Source organism: Thrips palmi, unplaced genomic scaffold (assembly GCF_012932325.1).
Source record: "Thrips palmi isolate BJ-2018 unplaced genomic scaffold, TpBJ-2018v1 HiC_scaffold_3, whole genome shotgun sequence".
Lineage (NCBI taxonomy): Eukaryota > Metazoa > Arthropoda > Insecta > Thysanoptera > Thripidae > Thrips > Thrips palmi.
Genome location: NW_023144630.1, coordinates 4857394 through 4874172, shown reverse-complemented (window position 1 = coordinate 4874172; position 16779 = coordinate 4857394). Strand labels below are relative to the sequence as shown.

At 61.3% G+C, this 16779-nt stretch overlaps 1 protein-coding gene across 1 annotated transcript; it reads right to left on the bottom strand.

The window, feature by feature from the left end:
* Window positions 1-18: 18 nt before the first annotated feature.
* On the bottom strand, window positions 19-16057 carry LOC117648053 (delta-sarcoglycan). Its single transcript, XM_034390216.1, has 7 exons — window positions 15751-16057; window positions 13088-13128; window positions 10439-10640; window positions 1444-1633; window positions 1174-1366; window positions 744-867; window positions 19-613 (listed from the first exon to the last, which is right to left on the bottom strand). The coding sequence occupies exons 1-7, from the start codon at window positions 15814-15816 to the stop codon at window positions 395-397; spliced, it is 1035 nt and encodes a 344-aa protein (XP_034246107.1). The 5' UTR covers window positions 15817-16057; the 3' UTR covers window positions 19-394.
* Between the last annotated feature and the right edge of the window lie 722 nt (window positions 16058-16779).

The following is a 16779-nucleotide window of genomic DNA, read 5'->3' as shown; positions in this document are numbered from 1 at the left end:
CAAATAATGGCCAAAGAGTCGTGAACTCTATAAATACATCTTTATTTTTACACATATATATGTACAAACCATTCAGGCTATAACAATTACACAAACAAATTCACTATAAATTACGTATCTAATCACTTTCATACACAGTTAAAGCTTCCGCAAGGTTGGGGCAATACTCTGCCACCTGGACGTGGATAACATTCACATTCACTTACGCCAACTTTGGCTAATTTTGCGCTCATGGCAGCATTTGTCTAACACCATCAATAATAATTTTTTTTCTAAACTGAGAATTGCTAATTCACTCGTCGGCACTCTGAGAGTCAGGTCCCTGGGGGGTCTTTTAGTCTTGAGAGGAGGAGGGAGGGGAGGGGGAAGTCCAGCCTAAGTCCGGCCCGGCCCATCACCGGCACACCAGACTGTCGTCGTCCGCGGCGCAGAGGCCCTCCGCCGCGCTCAGGAACAGCTTGCCGTTGCCGCACATGCACAGCTGGTAGATCTCGTCTCGACGGCGGCCTTCTTGGCGGCCCTGCGCGCGCGAGGACGCCGCCTTGCCGGCGGGCACCTCGGCCACGGCCATCTTCATGCTGGGCAGGAACAGGCGCGCCGAGTCCAGTCGTATCTAAAAAAAAAATAAGAAAAATTCGATTTGAAAAAAAAAAAAAAACCTTTGGAATCGAACCACGGTCCTTGGTGCCGGCGATCCTCGCCTCAACGCGCTCGGCCACCGAGACAACTGACACTGAACTCACCGATCCCGCGACGGACTGCAGCTTGAGGTCGGTGAGGCACGAGGCGCTGATGTCCCCCGCGCGGGACTCGATAGCCACGCCCTGGGGGGCGCGCACCCACAGGGACCGCGTGGGTGACTCCAACCTGCAGGGCATGCCCGGAAGGAACGGGGACGGTTAGAGAGAGAGAGAGAGAGAGAGAGAGAGAGAGAGAGAGAGAGAGAGAGAGAGAGAGAGAGAGAGAGAGAGAGAGAGAGAGAGAGAGAGACAGCACGACCGGGCGAATGCCACGCAGTAGTACGCAGCCGAGGCATTCAGATTCTGTCGCACTCGTGGGGCACTCTACGACGGCGCGAGAGAGACAGAGGGACGAATCGCTCGACAGGCGCTGCGTGCGTTGAGATCTCTGCCGTCGCACAGTGGGTCAGAAGACCGGTGGGCCTTGCGGTACCTGAGGTCGCTGCCGGAGTCGGCCCGGACGGCGGGCGTCTGCACCGACGCGTCGAACACGGCGCCGCCCTGGCCGGTGACGCGGAGCAGCGACGCGCCCACCACCACCTCCTTCCTGTCGGCCGAGAAGAGCGTGCGGCCCTTGGAGTCCGCCACGCGGAAGCCAGACGCCGCGCACTCCAGCCGGTCCTTCCCTGGAGGGAAAAAAACTTTCAAAATTAAGAAACAACAACAAAAACAACATGCAATACTTTGCAACTGGGTGGCGCACCTAGAAACATCTGCGAGGCCACGGCGCCCTCCTCGTCCCGGACGTTGAGCGAGAAGTTCATGGAGGACTCGATGGTGATGGGCTGGCCCTTGCGCGACCGGATGTTGGACGCGATCAGGGCGTCCAGCACCATGGCCTGGCCGTTGAGCTGCAGGCCCCCCGCCACCACGCGCAGCTGGCCCATGCCCTCCTGGAACAGCAAGCGAGGGTCTCGGTCAGACGGTGCACAGTGGGCTAGAAGACCGCGTTTTGAGCTTCAGAGTCGTTAAACAGGACTCGAACCGAACGTGTGAACCCACCAGTGGATTCCTCGCTCGGAGAGCAGTCCATTGGTGGGGTCACACGTTCGGTTCGAGTCCCATTTAGCGACTCTGGAGCTCAAAACGCGTTCGAGATTTTGGCCGCCTCTACCGGTCTTCTGGCCCACTGCGCGGTCGCAAGGCCGTGGCCTGCAACGATCCGCACTCACACTGCGAGCCGAGGGTGAATCTTTCATCAGGTTTAAAACTCAGGGGAAGAGCCGGGAGGGGGCGGGGCGCCCTCCTGTCATAGGCGGGCTGCGAGTTTTGCAGTTTTGTGGCCCTGCAAGTGCACTTGGGACTGGGGCCGCGAAGCACGGCGGCGAAGCACGGCCAGCCTCCAATCGCCAGTCAAGTCGATGAAGCATCGAAGCCATGCGAGCGCCCCTGCGGAGTCGAGCGTAGGCAACACGCTGCGCGCGCGTGCATCGGATTGCCTGCCCTCCAGGGGCTCTTTGCCGCCTGGACCGCCTGGAGGCTCCAGCGTGGCTCCAGGCAAGCCAGCCGCCATAATCGGGCCGAGGGGCACGCGTTCGAGTCCCGGCACCGCCTTGCATTTTTCAGCAGGCTCTCCGAATGCGATTCAAAGCCGTCGTCAAACACGGCGCTTCATCGACGGGCGGACAGACAGGCAGACAGACAGACAGGCAGGCAGGCGGCGCGCGGGCCATATGGAGGCACGCGCAGCTAGTGCCAATTCAATACGGGACGCGAGGTGTGTCTGCGAAGAGGGAAGGGGAAGGGAGGGGAGAGAGAAAAAAAGGAAACGAAAACAAGAGACGAATCGCGAGGGAGGCGCGCTGGCGGCACGCGCCAACGACATTTCACTGCCGCTACACACACACTCACCACACACACTCACACACAGCGCACAAATGGAGTCAAACGCTTTGGCGGCGCTCTGTCTCTCTTTTCCCGCGCTATCGAGAGAGACACATCAATCACCATAATTGAGTGAGACACGCTCCGGCTTGCGCTTCCCCCCTTCCCCCTCCCCCCGAGAAGGGTTGCAGCTAATTCTGTGCCTGCACTGTGAAGCACAGTGTAGCAGCGAAGGGCCGTAGGTAAGAGGTCGTCAACCGATGACGTCATCGCGCCATCTATTATTAACATTCCGAAACGAAAACGCAATGAACGTTTGGCGGGGCGCGCATGGCGCTGGGGGTGCCCAGTGTTTAGAGCGTCGGCGTGGCGGCGTGCACGAGGCGAACGGCACTGTAAAAAAGCATTACGCCGACGGCACCTGATGCGACAGCGCGTAAAGGAGTGGTTTAAAACGTGTTAAAACGTGGCGCACAGTGGGCCAGAGGACCGGTGGAGGCGGCCAAAACTCTGGACGCGTTTTGAGCTCCAGAGTCGCTTAATGGACCTCGAACCGAATGTGTGACCCCACCAATGGATTGCTCTGCGAACGAGGAATTTATTGGTGGGGTCACACGTCCGGTTCGAGCCATGTTTAGCGACTCTGGAGCTCAAAACGCGCCTTGGCCGCCTCCACCGGGCTTCCGGCCCACTGTGACACGCCGCGAAAGTAGGCCTGTCATGCGGTATTTTAGAGGCACATTGCCGACGGACCCACACTAAGGCTGATGTACTACACAAATTTCAAGAGGTTTTTATGCGACCATGGGCTCAGTGTTGGCCAGCGAGCTTCACAGTCTGAGCGGGTATCAAAGCGAAGCCGGAAAAGGCCGCCCCGCCCCGCCCGCCAATTTGATGAGAAAAAGTGGCGTGGAAGCGATTGTCTATAATTACTGGGAGAGGCCGGGCAGGCCGGGCAGGCTGGCCTAGCTAACGAAGGAACCGCGCGTCGCCCCGGGCCGCTCTTTTGTCTTGGCGCCGCCAAGCCTGGAAGCCTCGAAGCCCGCCGTGTTCTTCCAAGTGCCCCGCACAGTGGATTTGCCAAAGACCGGTGGAGGCGGACAAAACTCTGGACGCGTTTTGAGCTCCAGAGTCGCTAAATGGGACTCGAACCGAGCGTGTGACCCCACCAATGGATTGCTCTCTGAACGAGGAATCCATTGGTGGGGTCACACATTCGGTTCGAGTCCTGTTAAGCGACTCTGGGGCTCAAAACGCGTTCAGAGTTTTGTCCGCCTCCACCGCGGGGCTTCCCCGGCTGGTCGCCGTTCGCTATTAAAGCCCCCTCCCCCCAAGAAGTCGCCGCCGATTCCCAATTTGGTCCGAAGCCGCGCGCCGAGCCGCAAAGCGCGGGTTCGAATCCCCCTGGCGCCTCGACAAAGCTCGTTAGATTTTTTTCTTTTCTCACTCCGTTTGGCGTCCGCTATCCAGCCGCACATTCGCACCCACACACACTCGCTCTCTCTCTCTCTCCCTCCCCCTCCTCTCTCTCACTCTCACACACAGACAGCTTGGCTTTCCTCCCCCAGGGCAAGGTGCCGTTATCGCCAGCCTTCCACTTGGGCGTCCAAAGCTCGAGCTGCTCCGAGCGGCGCCCCTCCTGGAGCCTGCCTGGAGTCTGGAGCCTGGAGTCTGGAGTCTCACAGGAATGATGGCGCTGGACCGCTCAATCCGGCCGCTGCCACAATTCCGCAAGAAAGTTGTGTCCGAATCCGAATGCGATGCGAAACGCACATATAAATGCCCCTCCTCGTCCCTTACGCCTCCGCTCGGCCTTGGCGCCCGCACAGTGGGCCAGAAGACCGGTGGAGGCGGCAAAAACTCTAGACACTTTTCTTGAGCTCTGGAGTCGCTAAGCAGGACTCGAACCGAACGTGTGACCCCACCAATGGATTGCTCTCCGAACGAGGAATCCATTGGTGGGGTCACACGTTCAGTTCGGTCCCGTTTAGCTACTCTAGCTCAAAACGCGTCTAGAGTTTTGGCCGCCTCCACTGGTCTTCTGGCCCACTGTGCCCTGCCGCCCCTCGCGATCTATCACACGGCACCGGCCGCACCGGCCACGGCGTGGTGGCCTCAGCCGCCTCGGCAGCCTACACCAGATTTATGTGCATTCAGGGAATCGCCGGGACTGGCAGAGCGACTGGAGCGGCCTGAGCGCCACCTGGACTCCAGGCCCTCCAGGCCCTGCCGCAGCATGGTGCCGCCTGCGTCGCTCTGTCTCTCTCGCACTCACGGGCAGCTACGGGACGCCCCGTGAGTGCGAGAGAGACGGAGCGCTGTGTGGAATCAGCCGGCAGACAAACCGGGTTCAAATCCGGCTAGGCCGCTTCGGATAGGCCGGCGCAGGGCCCTCGTCTCCAGGGGAAAAGGGCGGGGAGTGTTTGATCGGTTTGAAATGGCTGGGTCGCTGCCACCGCTCCGTCTCTCTCGCACTCGTGGGGCGCCCCGTATGCGTGCGAGAGAGACAGTCTACGGCACGGCGACCTTTGCGGCGGCCAGCGCGCGGCCCTGGAGCGCCAGGAAGGCGACGATGACGACGACGACCGCACCATGAACTTTACCGCGACACCGCCGCGCGATCAGGGATGAAAATGTTACGGAGACGATGAGCCGAATCACACCTATAAAGCATCGCCCCCTCCACACCGTGCACAGTGGGCCAGAAGACTGGTGAAAGCGGTCAAAATCCCAGACGCGTTTTGAGCTCCAGAGTCACTAAATGGCACTCGAACCGAGCAATCCATTGGTGGGGTCACACGTTCGGTTCGAGTCCCACTTATCGACCCTGGAGCTCAAAACGCGTCCGGGACTTTGACCGCCTCCGATCTTCTGGCCCACTGTGCCCCGCCAGAAAAAGAGGCCTTTTTATTTGAACCTGTCGCGAAACTATTTCATCGCCGCGCGCCCCGGAAGGGGGAAGCACGCGGCGAGCAAAAAGCGGCAAAAAGCAGCGAAAGGGGGACGGCGGATTTATGGGGGTGCGCGATGTGCAGGCGGCGAGCGGGATGAGAAATTTATTCATTGGCCGCGAAGCACCGCGAAGCGACATCATGACATGCATTACTCCCCTGTCTCCTTTGCATGGCACTCCTGGACGCGGGGGGGGGGGGGGGGAGACCGAGGGGACCCGGTCCGGACCTACGCGCTGCGCGCCGCGCGTGGCGGCCGCCCCCGAGAGGAACGCACACCGGCCCCCGATTTAGAGTGTCCGTGATGAAATTTGCCAGGCCGCCCCGCCCCGCCCCGCCCCGCCCCGCCCCGCCCCGCCCCGCCCCGCCCCGCCCCGGACGCCCTCCCTGCGATATTGTACGCGCGCTTTAACAAGAGGTGAACGCAATTCTTCGCCGGTCGTAGGACTGGAAGGACTCGCAGGACCCCTCGCCGGCTACGCCTGGGCTGCGCCGCCGCGCCTCCGCGCCTGCTATTACCCTTGGGGGCGAATACCAGCCGTCTCATACGCGCGCACTTGAGCTTCCGCCACCCCTCTCTGCCCCTCCCCTCCCCCTCCCCCTCCCCGCCACCTCGTCCCGACGGTGACATAATGTCCCGACACAAACCTCATTTGCCGTAATACGGCCTTGACGCCGAGCACGCCCCGGGCACGCCCCGCCCCGGGCACGGCGGCAAGTAGATCGGCAGGCATTCCGATCCGCCGCCACCTAACCTAGCCTAACCTCGCCGCCCTGACCACAGTGGGCCAGAAGACCGGTGCAGGCGGCCGAAACTCAAGACGCGTTTTGATCTCCAGAGTCGCTAGAGGGACTCGGACCGACCGTGTGACCCCACCAATGGATTGCTCTCCGAACGAGGAATCCATTGATGGGGTCACACGTTCGGTTGGAGTACCATTTGGCGACTCTGGAGCTCAAAACGCGTCAAGAATTGTGCCCGCCTCCACCGGTCTTCTGGCCCACTGTGCCGGGGCTTCGTCGCTGCGCGTGTTAACGTGATGGGGGTGCTTACCCGCGACAGACGCCACCTCGTTGATGACGCGTCTGCGAGTCACGGTGGAGGGGATGAAACTTTCTCTTTCCTACGTCACGGCCTGCATCTCCTGCATCACGTGGAATTCCTGCCCCGAGCGCCGGTCCCGGCCGGCCCAACCGGAGGAGTGAGGGAGAAAAAAGAGCGACAGAAACGGCAAAAGATTTTCTTGGTTTCGAAAAAATTTAAAAATTTAATCCAAGTGCGGTAAAACTTATACATTGCGAAATTTTCAATTTTTGTCTTTTTCAAATTTGCGTCCTGGTAGTCGTCACAAAACGTCAACCTGGGCAAGCCAAACTTTTTTTTTGCGTGTGGTGGGGTTCACGCCGGGGGCGCGGCACGCGGCGGCCGCGGGGGTGAGGTGCTAGGCCGTCGCCAAAGTTCTCACGTTGCACAGCAATTGGAATAGCTCGTACATAACCCTGAGTAGACAGCGAGGCGCGAGGCGGCGCGAGGCGGCCTCCCCTCCGGAGGCCGGCGGGGCTGGCGGGGCTGGCAGGCAGGCGGGGCAGGCGGGGCTGGCAGGCAGGCAGGCGAGGCGCGGCCGGTGCTGATAAGGGGGATCAGTGCTGAAAGAGGTTTAAAGAGAAGAACAAGACAACTCCGGGCGGCAGGGTGTGGGACAGAGATCACCTGGGCAAATCAACCGCGGAGGCAGAGCACTGTGCGAAGCCGTGCGAAGCGCACGCGCCGACGGCCGAAGGGGGCCGAAGGCGGCCGAAGAGAGCCGAAGGGAACCCCGACGGCTGGCCGCGGTTTTATCAGCCTCCAGGCAGCCCCGCCCAGCCAAAGTCGTTCCAGGACGTTCCTGCGGGAACTGCCGGGGAACTGCCGGCCATCGTGGCTTTTGATGGGCAGCAGTCATGGAACGATTAGTCACGGATAGCACGCGCGGGGCACGTATCAGGGGCCTTGATTACAGGCCACACGCTCCGCCCCGCCCGGCCCCGCCCCGCCCGGCCCTCGGGCGAACGCGGGGGGCCGTCGCCACCCCTGAATCCTCATTTATTGTTGGACCAACAAACGTGTTTCGCACTACTGAATCGGCCATAAAGAATGCACACACACACACACACACACACACACACACAAATTTACGCGAGTGTTCCAACCCAAGACTTTTCCGTTCGCGAGACCACACCTCTACGCCACCCCACCGCGTTCAAGAGAACCGCCCCTGCTGCATCCTTTGGAAGGACCTGTCCTAAAGAGGTGCGCGGAAAAATCAAGTCCGATAAAACGAAAATAACAGCAAAAAACAACAACAACACAGGAAAATAGGCGCGGAAAGTGACGGTAGCGCGCCGCGTACAAAGAGAGCCGCGTCATTATTTTGGCCTTTGCACTTTCCTGCAGGGGATGCCGTGGCGGGCTGGGAAGGGGAGGGGAGGGGAGGAGAGGGGGAGGAGGGGAGGGGAGGGGGGGAGGGGGAGGGGGGAGGGGAGGGGAGGGGGAGGGGAGGGGGAGGGGTTCGGCGTCCGGGAGCGCGACGCCACGGCCCGCCGGACTCATAAAGACACGTAAAATGAGGTTAAAACACGTCGCCGTAATAGAAAAGAAGAAGGGAGGGATGCGACCTAAAGGGCTTCGCTGGAGTGGAAAGGCTGAAGGCTGCGCGGCCGGACGGGGCGCGGGACAGCCGGGGCCGCCGGGGCAGCCAGGGAATGCCCCTCCCCAGGCCCCGCCAGGCCCCGCCCCCTCCAGCGCTCCAGCCTCGGCTCCAGAGGGACCCGCCCGGGCCACGGGCCTCGCATTCACGGCTTCTCGCAAAGAAGCTTCCGTTCAAAAAGTAATTCTCACTTTCTCTTTGGAACTATTTTTCGCCCCTCGGAGCCTGACGGTGTGTCTCTGTCCGTCGGCGACGCGAGCAGCTGTTGCTCCGGGCCGCCCAGATTACTTCCAATGCAAATCAATCGCAACGAGAGAGAGAGAGAGAGAGAGAGAGAGAGAGAGAGAGAGAGAGAGAGAGAGAGAGAGAGGGTGAAAATGACGGCAGCAGGTGCGGGGAAGGACCAACCAGGACCGGGGAGGACAGGGAAGGACTCTGCCGTCATCGACACCATTCCAAGGCGTCGTGAGGCACTGCCAGGCACGGCCCGATTCCCTGGGGCCACCACGCTCTGCCCCTCTCTGTCTGTCTGTCTCTCTCGCAAGGACGGGTGCCAGCCTGGTGACCTTGACCCCTCGACCTCCCAGCGCCACAGCCACGCAGTTTGTCGGTCAGTTGTCGAGAAAAAGGCGGGGAAATAACTTTTGGCGGGAAATACCGCGCGCGACTGTACAACAAGTGCATAAAGAGCGGGCGGCCGCGCCCCGCCCCTCGGCTGCCCCAATGCCTCGCACAATGCCGGCAATCAGTTTTCATTGTCGGCGTGTTGGTATTATTGTATTATTATTCCATTCGGCGTGTGATTGGTGGCGGCAGGCAGGCAGGCTTACCAACGCAAGAAAAGCTGTCGTTTTGGCGGGAATCCCGCCACCCACAACGCCGCGCCAAAATGACGACCGAGCAAAACGCGAGGCTACGCGCTTTTGGCGGACGGGCGGTAAACGCGGGAACTCTCCCTCTCTCTCTCTCTCTCTCTCTCTCTCTCTCTCTCTCTCTCTCTCTCTCTCTCTCTCTCTCTCTCTCTCTCTCTCTCCCGAAACCAGTCTCCAAGCAGGCAGCATGCGCGGGCCCGTGACACGGGCCGGGCCTCATGATATATGCCGCCCCACCTCTGCAGCTTTTGATCAAAATCATTTCCGGTTTCGAAATGACTTCCGTTTCCTGAGGACCAATCAGAGGGAGGGAGGTCGAGCCTTGGGAGGAAGAGGAAGGGTTGAGTGGGGGAACGGGGCAAACTGGCGGAGGCACCCGCTCACCGCGACCAGGCCATAAAGTAGCGAGTTAAAGCAGAATGGAAACCGCGCCAAAACAGGAAAAAAGCGCCAAAGCAACAACAAAAACAACAACACGTTGAGCCGGTGGATTGGGAGTCACGGGACTCAGCAATCACGTTTGAAAAACGATTTGCCGCCGCCTGGGATTCCAACGTATGAATTAGCGCGGGATGTGTGCGAGAGTAAAAGGGAACCGCGTAGTGCATGCGTAGTGTGCGAGGGAGTGAGTAAAAAGAGGGGGCAGGGTCTGTGAATAAATAAACAGAGAGAGAACGAGGTGTGAGCGCGTGGGCGGCCAGTGGAAGGGAGACAGGTAAACGTGCTCACCGCGCGTCGCCGCGGGAAGAGGAACAATAGCGAAGGTTGAAATGGAATTTAACGCTAAGACGACGCCGGAAATTTTTTTAAAAGTTTTTTCTGTGCATTTTTTTTGTCCAGAAAATAGTGAGAGCAAACAGCTTGACATTCCCGCGTGCCTAGGCCCCACTTGACGGGGATGTTCTTGTTGTTGTTGTTGTTGTTGTTGTTGTTTCCTGTCACGTCGATGACGCGGTGGCCTGATCGCCATAGAAACAAAAGTGGTCGGCCTGGGCGCCTCTGGGCGGCGCGGCAAATTTATGCAAAATTATGTTTTGTTTACTGGAGGGCGCCAAGTGGCGGGGCTTTGTGTGTGTAGCCATGTAACGGTGTACACGCACACTTCGGCCGGCCGGAGGGCCGAAGCGCCGCACGTCGGCACAAAATAAAAACAATCGAAAAAAGAAATAATAAGGGGGGGGGGGATGACGTATCGCTCGTAAGAAGATCACGGGCAGAGGAACGACGCGGGACAAATCTGGACGGGGAGGCCCGCGTGTGTGAGAGAGAGATAGTGCGTGAGAGGGGTTGCTAAGGCTTTAACGTCCACGCGGCGGGGCAAAAAAAAATAAGGGATTGCACTTATAATGGCGTGGCCAACTCACCGAGGAGAACTCCATGACCTTGAGCACCCAGAGCGTGAGCGCCAGGTTGACGATGACCATGACGAGGAGCGCCAGGATGAGCAGGTACAGGCAGCGCTTGCGCCACCCGTAGATGCCCACGTGGAAGTTGTGGCGCGTCGGCGTGGCCGGCTTGGGCACCGAGTCCGTCCAGTCGGTGCAGACGCTCTCGCCGCGCAGCGTCCTGCAACACGTCCCGCACAACCTGAGGACCGGCCCCACAGTGGACTGGAAGACCGGTGGAGGCGGTCCAAATCCAGGACGCGTTTTGAGCTCCAGAGCGAGGGGGCCACCACTCTCATTTCAGGCGTACACAAGATTACGGGATTACGGGAAATTTACTGGGGATTACGCGTGAAATTTTGGAAAATTGGTTCTAAAACGTTGAAAAGTGGCTCAAAAACGTTGAAAAATGCCAAAATTTTGTCAAGGATTACGTGATTACGGCATGGATTACCGGAGATTACCAGCCGATTTGTACACAGGATTACGGGGGTGGTGGCCCCCTCGCTCCAGAGTCGCTAAATGGGACTCGAGCCGAACGTGTGACCCCACCAATGGATTGCTCTCCGAACGAGGAATCCATTGGTGGGGTCACACGTTCGGTTCGAGTCCTGTTTAGCGACTCTGGAGGTCAAAACGCGTCTTGCCGCCCTCTGGCCACTGCGGGCCGTCGGGCTAGTTGGCAGGGTAGGGCGAAGTGCAGGGCAAGAGCCACAACTGACCAACAAACGCACCCCAAAGCGAGCCGGGCCGGGCCGGGGCTCGCCGGGGCCGATCTAAGCTGCGGGGCTCGTATTTCCCAGGAGGCTTCCCCCTCCCCCGTCCGCGGGGTGGGGCGAGGCGGGGCGGGGCGGGGCGGGGCGGGGTGGACGCGCACAGTGCTGGCTGCCGGTTGCTGCCGGTAGGTGCCGGCCAGGCCCACAGGTGCCGTGCGGGCTGCGGGCTGACCACTTGGCACGTTTGCAGCGCGGGGCTGCCACACTGGGGAAGCCAGTGAAGCCAGCACAGCCAGCGGGGCGCGAACGGGATGCAGCGATTAGGGCGAGGGGGGCGCACACACAGACACACACATATACACACACACGGCGCACCTTACTAAATGACAGGACTTCTTTCTCTCCTCGGGACTCCATTTGCAGTATTTCCACGTCTTTACTGCGCCCTGCGCCTCACACCGCGCCCCGCCCCGCCCCGCCCCCCCCCGCCCCACCCCGCCCAGCGTCGCCACGCCACCGACAGACCATATTGTCCCGAGGGGATTAAATATTTCCGCCGCGTTTGATAGCCTCGCCCTCATGACGGTCCTCACGGCTCACGACGGCCGGTCCTCGCGGCAGGCATCTGGTGTACACCTGCCTCCCCTAATGGGCCGCCCCGCCCCGCCCCGCCTTGAAGGACCACTTCCGCGACCGCCGCGTCGTCGGCCACCCGTCGATGCAGACGGCGTGCTTGGCGTGCTTGGCGGTGCCGAGGCGCCGAGGCGCGGGGAAGGCTCAAATTATCGCACCGCCGGTGCACAATTAGTAAGAGAGAGGGGGAGGGGAGAGGACCGCGCCCGACCGCGCCAGCCGCCAGGATAGAACCGTCACACCCCGACAGACTCGTGACAAAATGGCGTTTTGTCAAGCTCAGAGTACCCGCAGTTTGACGAAGTTAGTCGAAAAATTCCAGCAATTTTTTGCAGTGTACAAGTCGCTGCTCCGGGGTGTGCGCGTCGGTTCTTTCCAGAGCGGCGGCCCGGACGCGGCATGACTTGAAGGGGGCAGGCTGATCCGAGTCCGGGCTCAGTCTGTCTCTCTCGCACCGCCACGCGACGGCCGCTACGCCAAGGCTGCGCTACGCGAGTGCGACGGAGACAGAGCGACGAAACGACTTCGGGATCGCTCGGCTCGGCTCTCGGCTCGGCTCTCGGCTCGGCTGGCACCACGCCGACTGGACGGCGCGATGAGTAACAGCCCGGAGGAGTCTACGTGCGAGGGCGACCATGTCCGTGAGAGCGAGCGAGAGCCGCTATCCGGCTGGCCATCTGCCGGCCGGCCGCACAGTGGGCCAGAAGACCGGTGGAGGCGGCCAAAACTCTAGGAGTGTTTTGAGCTCTAGAGTCGCTAAATGAGACTCGAACCGAACGTGTGACCCCACCAATAGATTCCTCGCTCGGAGAGCAATCCATTGGTGGGGTCACACGTTCTGTTGGAGTCCCATTTAGCGACTCTAGAGCTCAAAAAGTGTCTAGAGTTTTGGCCGCCTCCACCGGTCTTCTGGCCCACTGCGGGCCGAAGCCAAGAGCGGCGGGCGGCTCTTAGATGCGCCAAGCGCGCCACGCGGCGCATCCAGGGTCCCCGGGGGTCCCTCTCCCTCGTCCCAATTCACTTTCAATTCATTTGCTCTCCTCGCCGGAGGAGGAGTTGAAGGGCAAAAAGTACAAGTTAGAAAGACGTGGCGCCCTAACGACCGGCTGCCCTTCCGCCCGGAAGTTAGGTTAGGTTGGCCGAAGGCGCCGCCGCTCTGTCTCTCTCGCACCCTCCTGGAGGGCCCCTCGGGTGCGACAGAGACGGAGCGACGCTTGCAGCAAGGCTTGCAGCAAGGCTTGCCGCCCCGCGGCCAAGGCTTGGCCAAGGCGAGACCTACCTGTTAGAATCCATGCTGGAGTCGGGCCGCGCCCTGGGCACCTGCAACACAAACGGAATGCGTCAGCACGGTAGCAGCACAACCACACAGACACTCTCTCTCTCTCTCTCTCTCTCTCTCTCTCTCTCTCACACACACACACACACACACAGAGCCATGCAACAGGGGTGTCAACATGAAGAGAAACAAACTGTCGCCAATGCACAGTGGGCCGGAGGCGGCCAAAACTCTAGACGCGCCTTAAGCTCCAGAGTCGCTGAACGGGACTGGAACCGAACGTGTGACCCCACCAATGGATTCCTCGTTCGGAGAGCAATCCATTGGTGGGGTCACACGTTCGGTTCGAGTCCCATTTAGCGACTCGAGCCCCTGGCGGGTAGGCAAGACATCGCTCCCCTGCGCGGCGCGCTGCCTACTCTCACGGCGCCCCGCCCCTCCAAAGCCGCGCGTAAGGCGATTACGGCGCCGCATTGTCACCTGGTCGAGATCCTGGAGATCGAGAACAGGTCGCCCTGTTTCTGGTTTTTCGCCGAGGGTGGGGCGCACAATACGCGCTGAGGGGCGTCGAGCCCCCTGTGAGTCACACTGTGAGTCGAGCGGAGTCAAGGATGGCCAGGACGGGGTGCCCGCGGCCCCGGGCACAGCCCGGGCACAGGCAAGGCAGGCAGGGCCCCAGCGTCCGTCGCTCTGTCTCTCTCGCACTCGAGGGGCGTTCCGTGTAGGTGCGAGAGAGACAGAGCGACGACTCTGAGTCAGCAGGGCCGGAGCGCTGGAGGGCCTGGAGGGCCTGGAGGGCCTGGAGGGGGTGTTTACCTCAAGGGCAGCCTCGCCGCCAGCCCGGCGTCGCAGCGTCGGGCGTCGCGGCGTCGCGGCGTCGCGGCGCACGACTCGGTGTCGTGTCGAGACTACCACCTCGCCACGAACCGCCGCAGTGGCTTTCGCTTTTCTCGGACAAATCACGTCTCCAACTACGCAGGAATTTTAAGTGTGGTGTTGCCAATGAAACGAAAAATGATGACGAAAAAAAAAGGTTCGTAAAAAGTCGGTAAAACGCGTTGTGGGGACGGCTGGCGTTGTTCGCGGCCAAGTCGCGGACGACTGGCGGCGGTCTGCGGTGTTTCAAGGTGGGGGTGGGGGCGGGGGAGGGACCAACACGTTTGATCCTTAGCAAGCTGCCCCCTTTGCAGGCGCACTCGAGGAGGAGGGGGGGGGGCTCAGCCCCGGCCTGTCATTGCTGGCAGTCGTTACGATTTCAGCGCCGCCTCCCTCCACGTACGGGAATAGAAAACACGGAGTCTGAAGCAGGAAAGCCCCAGTTTTATTTCGTCCACAGTGGGTGGGTTTTCATCGTTGCCGCGGACTTGGCCGGTCGAAGGCGGGAACCGGGCGACACAACTAACTAATAACACATGTCACGCGGCGGCCCACAGTCCTGGCCGCCGCGGGACGCTGCGTCGGGCGGCGTCGTGCCGCGCTATTTCGGGGCGCCTCGTCAGTGACGTCACCGATGACGGCCTTGTTGTCCGACGCGTCGGCCTGGCGGCGGCCACCCGAAGAGCGCGCGTGTTTACGTTCGGCCAGCCAGCCGGCATGCAGTGGGCCGGAAGGCCGGTGGAGGCGGTCGAAATCCCGGACGCGTTTTGAGCTCCAGAGTCGCTAAATGGGACTCGAACCGAACGTGTGACCCCATCAATGGATTGCTCTCCGAACGAGGAATCCATTGGTGGGGTCACACGTTCGGTTCGAGTCCTATTCAGCGACTCTGGAGCTCAAAACGCGTCCGAGATGTTGGCCGCCTCCATCGGTCTTCCGGCCCACTGCGCGGCCCCACGCCGTCATGCTGGTGTTTGCCCGGCGGCATGGCCGGGGTGAATTGCAGATTGCAGTTCGCCTCGATGGCCCGTGTGTCTCGGCCGTCTGGGCGCACCGACCCGGCACCCTCGGCTCCCTCTAGACAATGGTGGCGGTGTGGCGGCGCGGCAGCGCGCCCGTCTTTGTGGGCTTGACCGGCTTGACCACGTGTGACCCAGTTAGTGCCTCGCGCCGCGCCGCCAGACGCCCGCCATTCTTTCTCAAGCAGTCCCAGGCGCGAGAGTAAGCCCCGGCAGTGTTGCCACACAACCAGGCAAAAAATCCCCTCGATGCACCGGTGTCGAAAGGGTTGCCAACCTCAGCCTGTCTGCCAGGCAACTTCGCGATGGCGGGGCCAAGGATTGCCCAGTAGGCAGGCCGAGGTTGGCAACCCTTTCGATACCGAGGGGTCTTGGGGATTTTCGCCTGCTAACGTGGCAGCACTGGTGCAGTGCGCGGTCACGTTAGCAAAAATGTGGAGTCAGTGCTCTTCTCCCTGTGGCTGCTGCTCACGTCGAGTTGGATGGCGTTTTTATTGACACGTCTCTGCCAGGCTTGCCAAGCGGGTGCAGCGCAGCGCCCCAGACCACCTCGCTCTCTCTCCCCCGAAACAGTAATTGGGCTGTGTTCTACAAATGACGCGAGGGCCCGCCGTGCCCGGGGGAGGCCGGAGGGCACTCATAAACACAAATAGCTCGCCGTCAAGCAGTAAAGCAGCGGGCTGAAAAACGAGCCGTCACCGCGGTGTTCGAACCCACGACCTGCGGCACCGAAAGCGACCCTCCAGACCACACGGCTGCCGTGACACTGACCTCCAGGGCGGACCCGGGCCGGGTGGCTCCAGGGTAGCGGGACAGGGTGCCGCTGGGGGTGGACATGGCGGCGGCCTCGGGGCCCTTGCCGCTCAGCTGGAGTCAGTTGTCAGCTGCAGTCAGCCGCGGCCTCAGACACGCTGACTCTGCCATGGTCACCGCCTTCGCCGCCCCGTCCGGCCAGCGGTCCCAGCGGTGCACCTTCACTTTCCACTGTCCATCTCTCTCGCACTCGCTCGCGGCGTCGCGGCGTCGCGGACTGAGACTCGCGGCTCGCGGCTCCGCGGCAGCTGCACCCCCACGTGGACTCGGGCCGACTGGGCCGACTGGGCCGCGGCGTGGCTCGGCCTCGCACTCGGCCACTGCCTCTCTCTCTGGGGGTGGGGGCGGCAGCGACACACTGCCACCTGGGCTGGTGCAGCACGCTGCAGCCTGCACTGCTTGTGCAGCGCGGTGGCGTTTGCCAGTGTGCGAGCTGACCAACTTCTTTTTACTTTCTGGTGTGGCGGTGGCGGCTCCGCGGCGCATCCGCGAGAAATGACAGCCTGGAGGCTGTCACCGCTGGCTGTCGGTGACGGGGCTAATGAAGCACTGCGGTGGTTGCTGCCCCCCCCCCTCTCTCGTGGGATTGTGGCCCCGATCCCCCAGACCCCGCACGACGAACGCACCGGCGCCATGTCGAGTTGGGTTCGATCCCTTCAACAGGCAGGCCTTCGCGCACCTCGCTCGGACGGGCCGTGTTATGTCAGCAGCGCCACATCGGTACTTTAGCGTCTCTGGCGGGGAAGCGCGGGTCTGGGGTTCAACACCCGTCGGTGCCGTTTTCAGCTTGATATTTCACTCGACTGGTTTCCTGGTTTTACTGGTTGTGCTCGTCTGGACGCTGCCGGCACTAAAACCATTCTCTTGGGGAGCTTGCAGGCGTTCCGAGGCGTTCCGAGGCGTTCCGAGGCGTTCCGAGGCGTTCCCTGGACGTGGCGGCGGCTTTGCATCGGCCTGCTTGTCATTCCGCGGCGGGGCGGGGCGGGG

What these genes read in the sequence shown, in the direction of transcription:
- LOC117648053 (XM_034390216.1), bottom strand. Translation starts at nt 15,816, where the DNA reads ATGTCCACCCCCAGCGGCACCCTGTCCCGCTACCCTGGAGCCACCCGG. An exon ending in TCCAGCATGGATTCTAACAG is followed by an intron (nt 10,641 to 13,087) that starts GTAGGTCTCGCC and finishes GACGTGTTGCAG; the next exon opens with GACGCTGCGCGGCGAGAGCG. An exon ending in AGGTCATGGAGTTCTCCTCG is followed by an intron (nt 1,634 to 10,438) that starts GTGAGTTGGCCA and finishes TTGCTGTTCCAG; the next exon opens with GAGGGCATGGGCCAGCTGCG.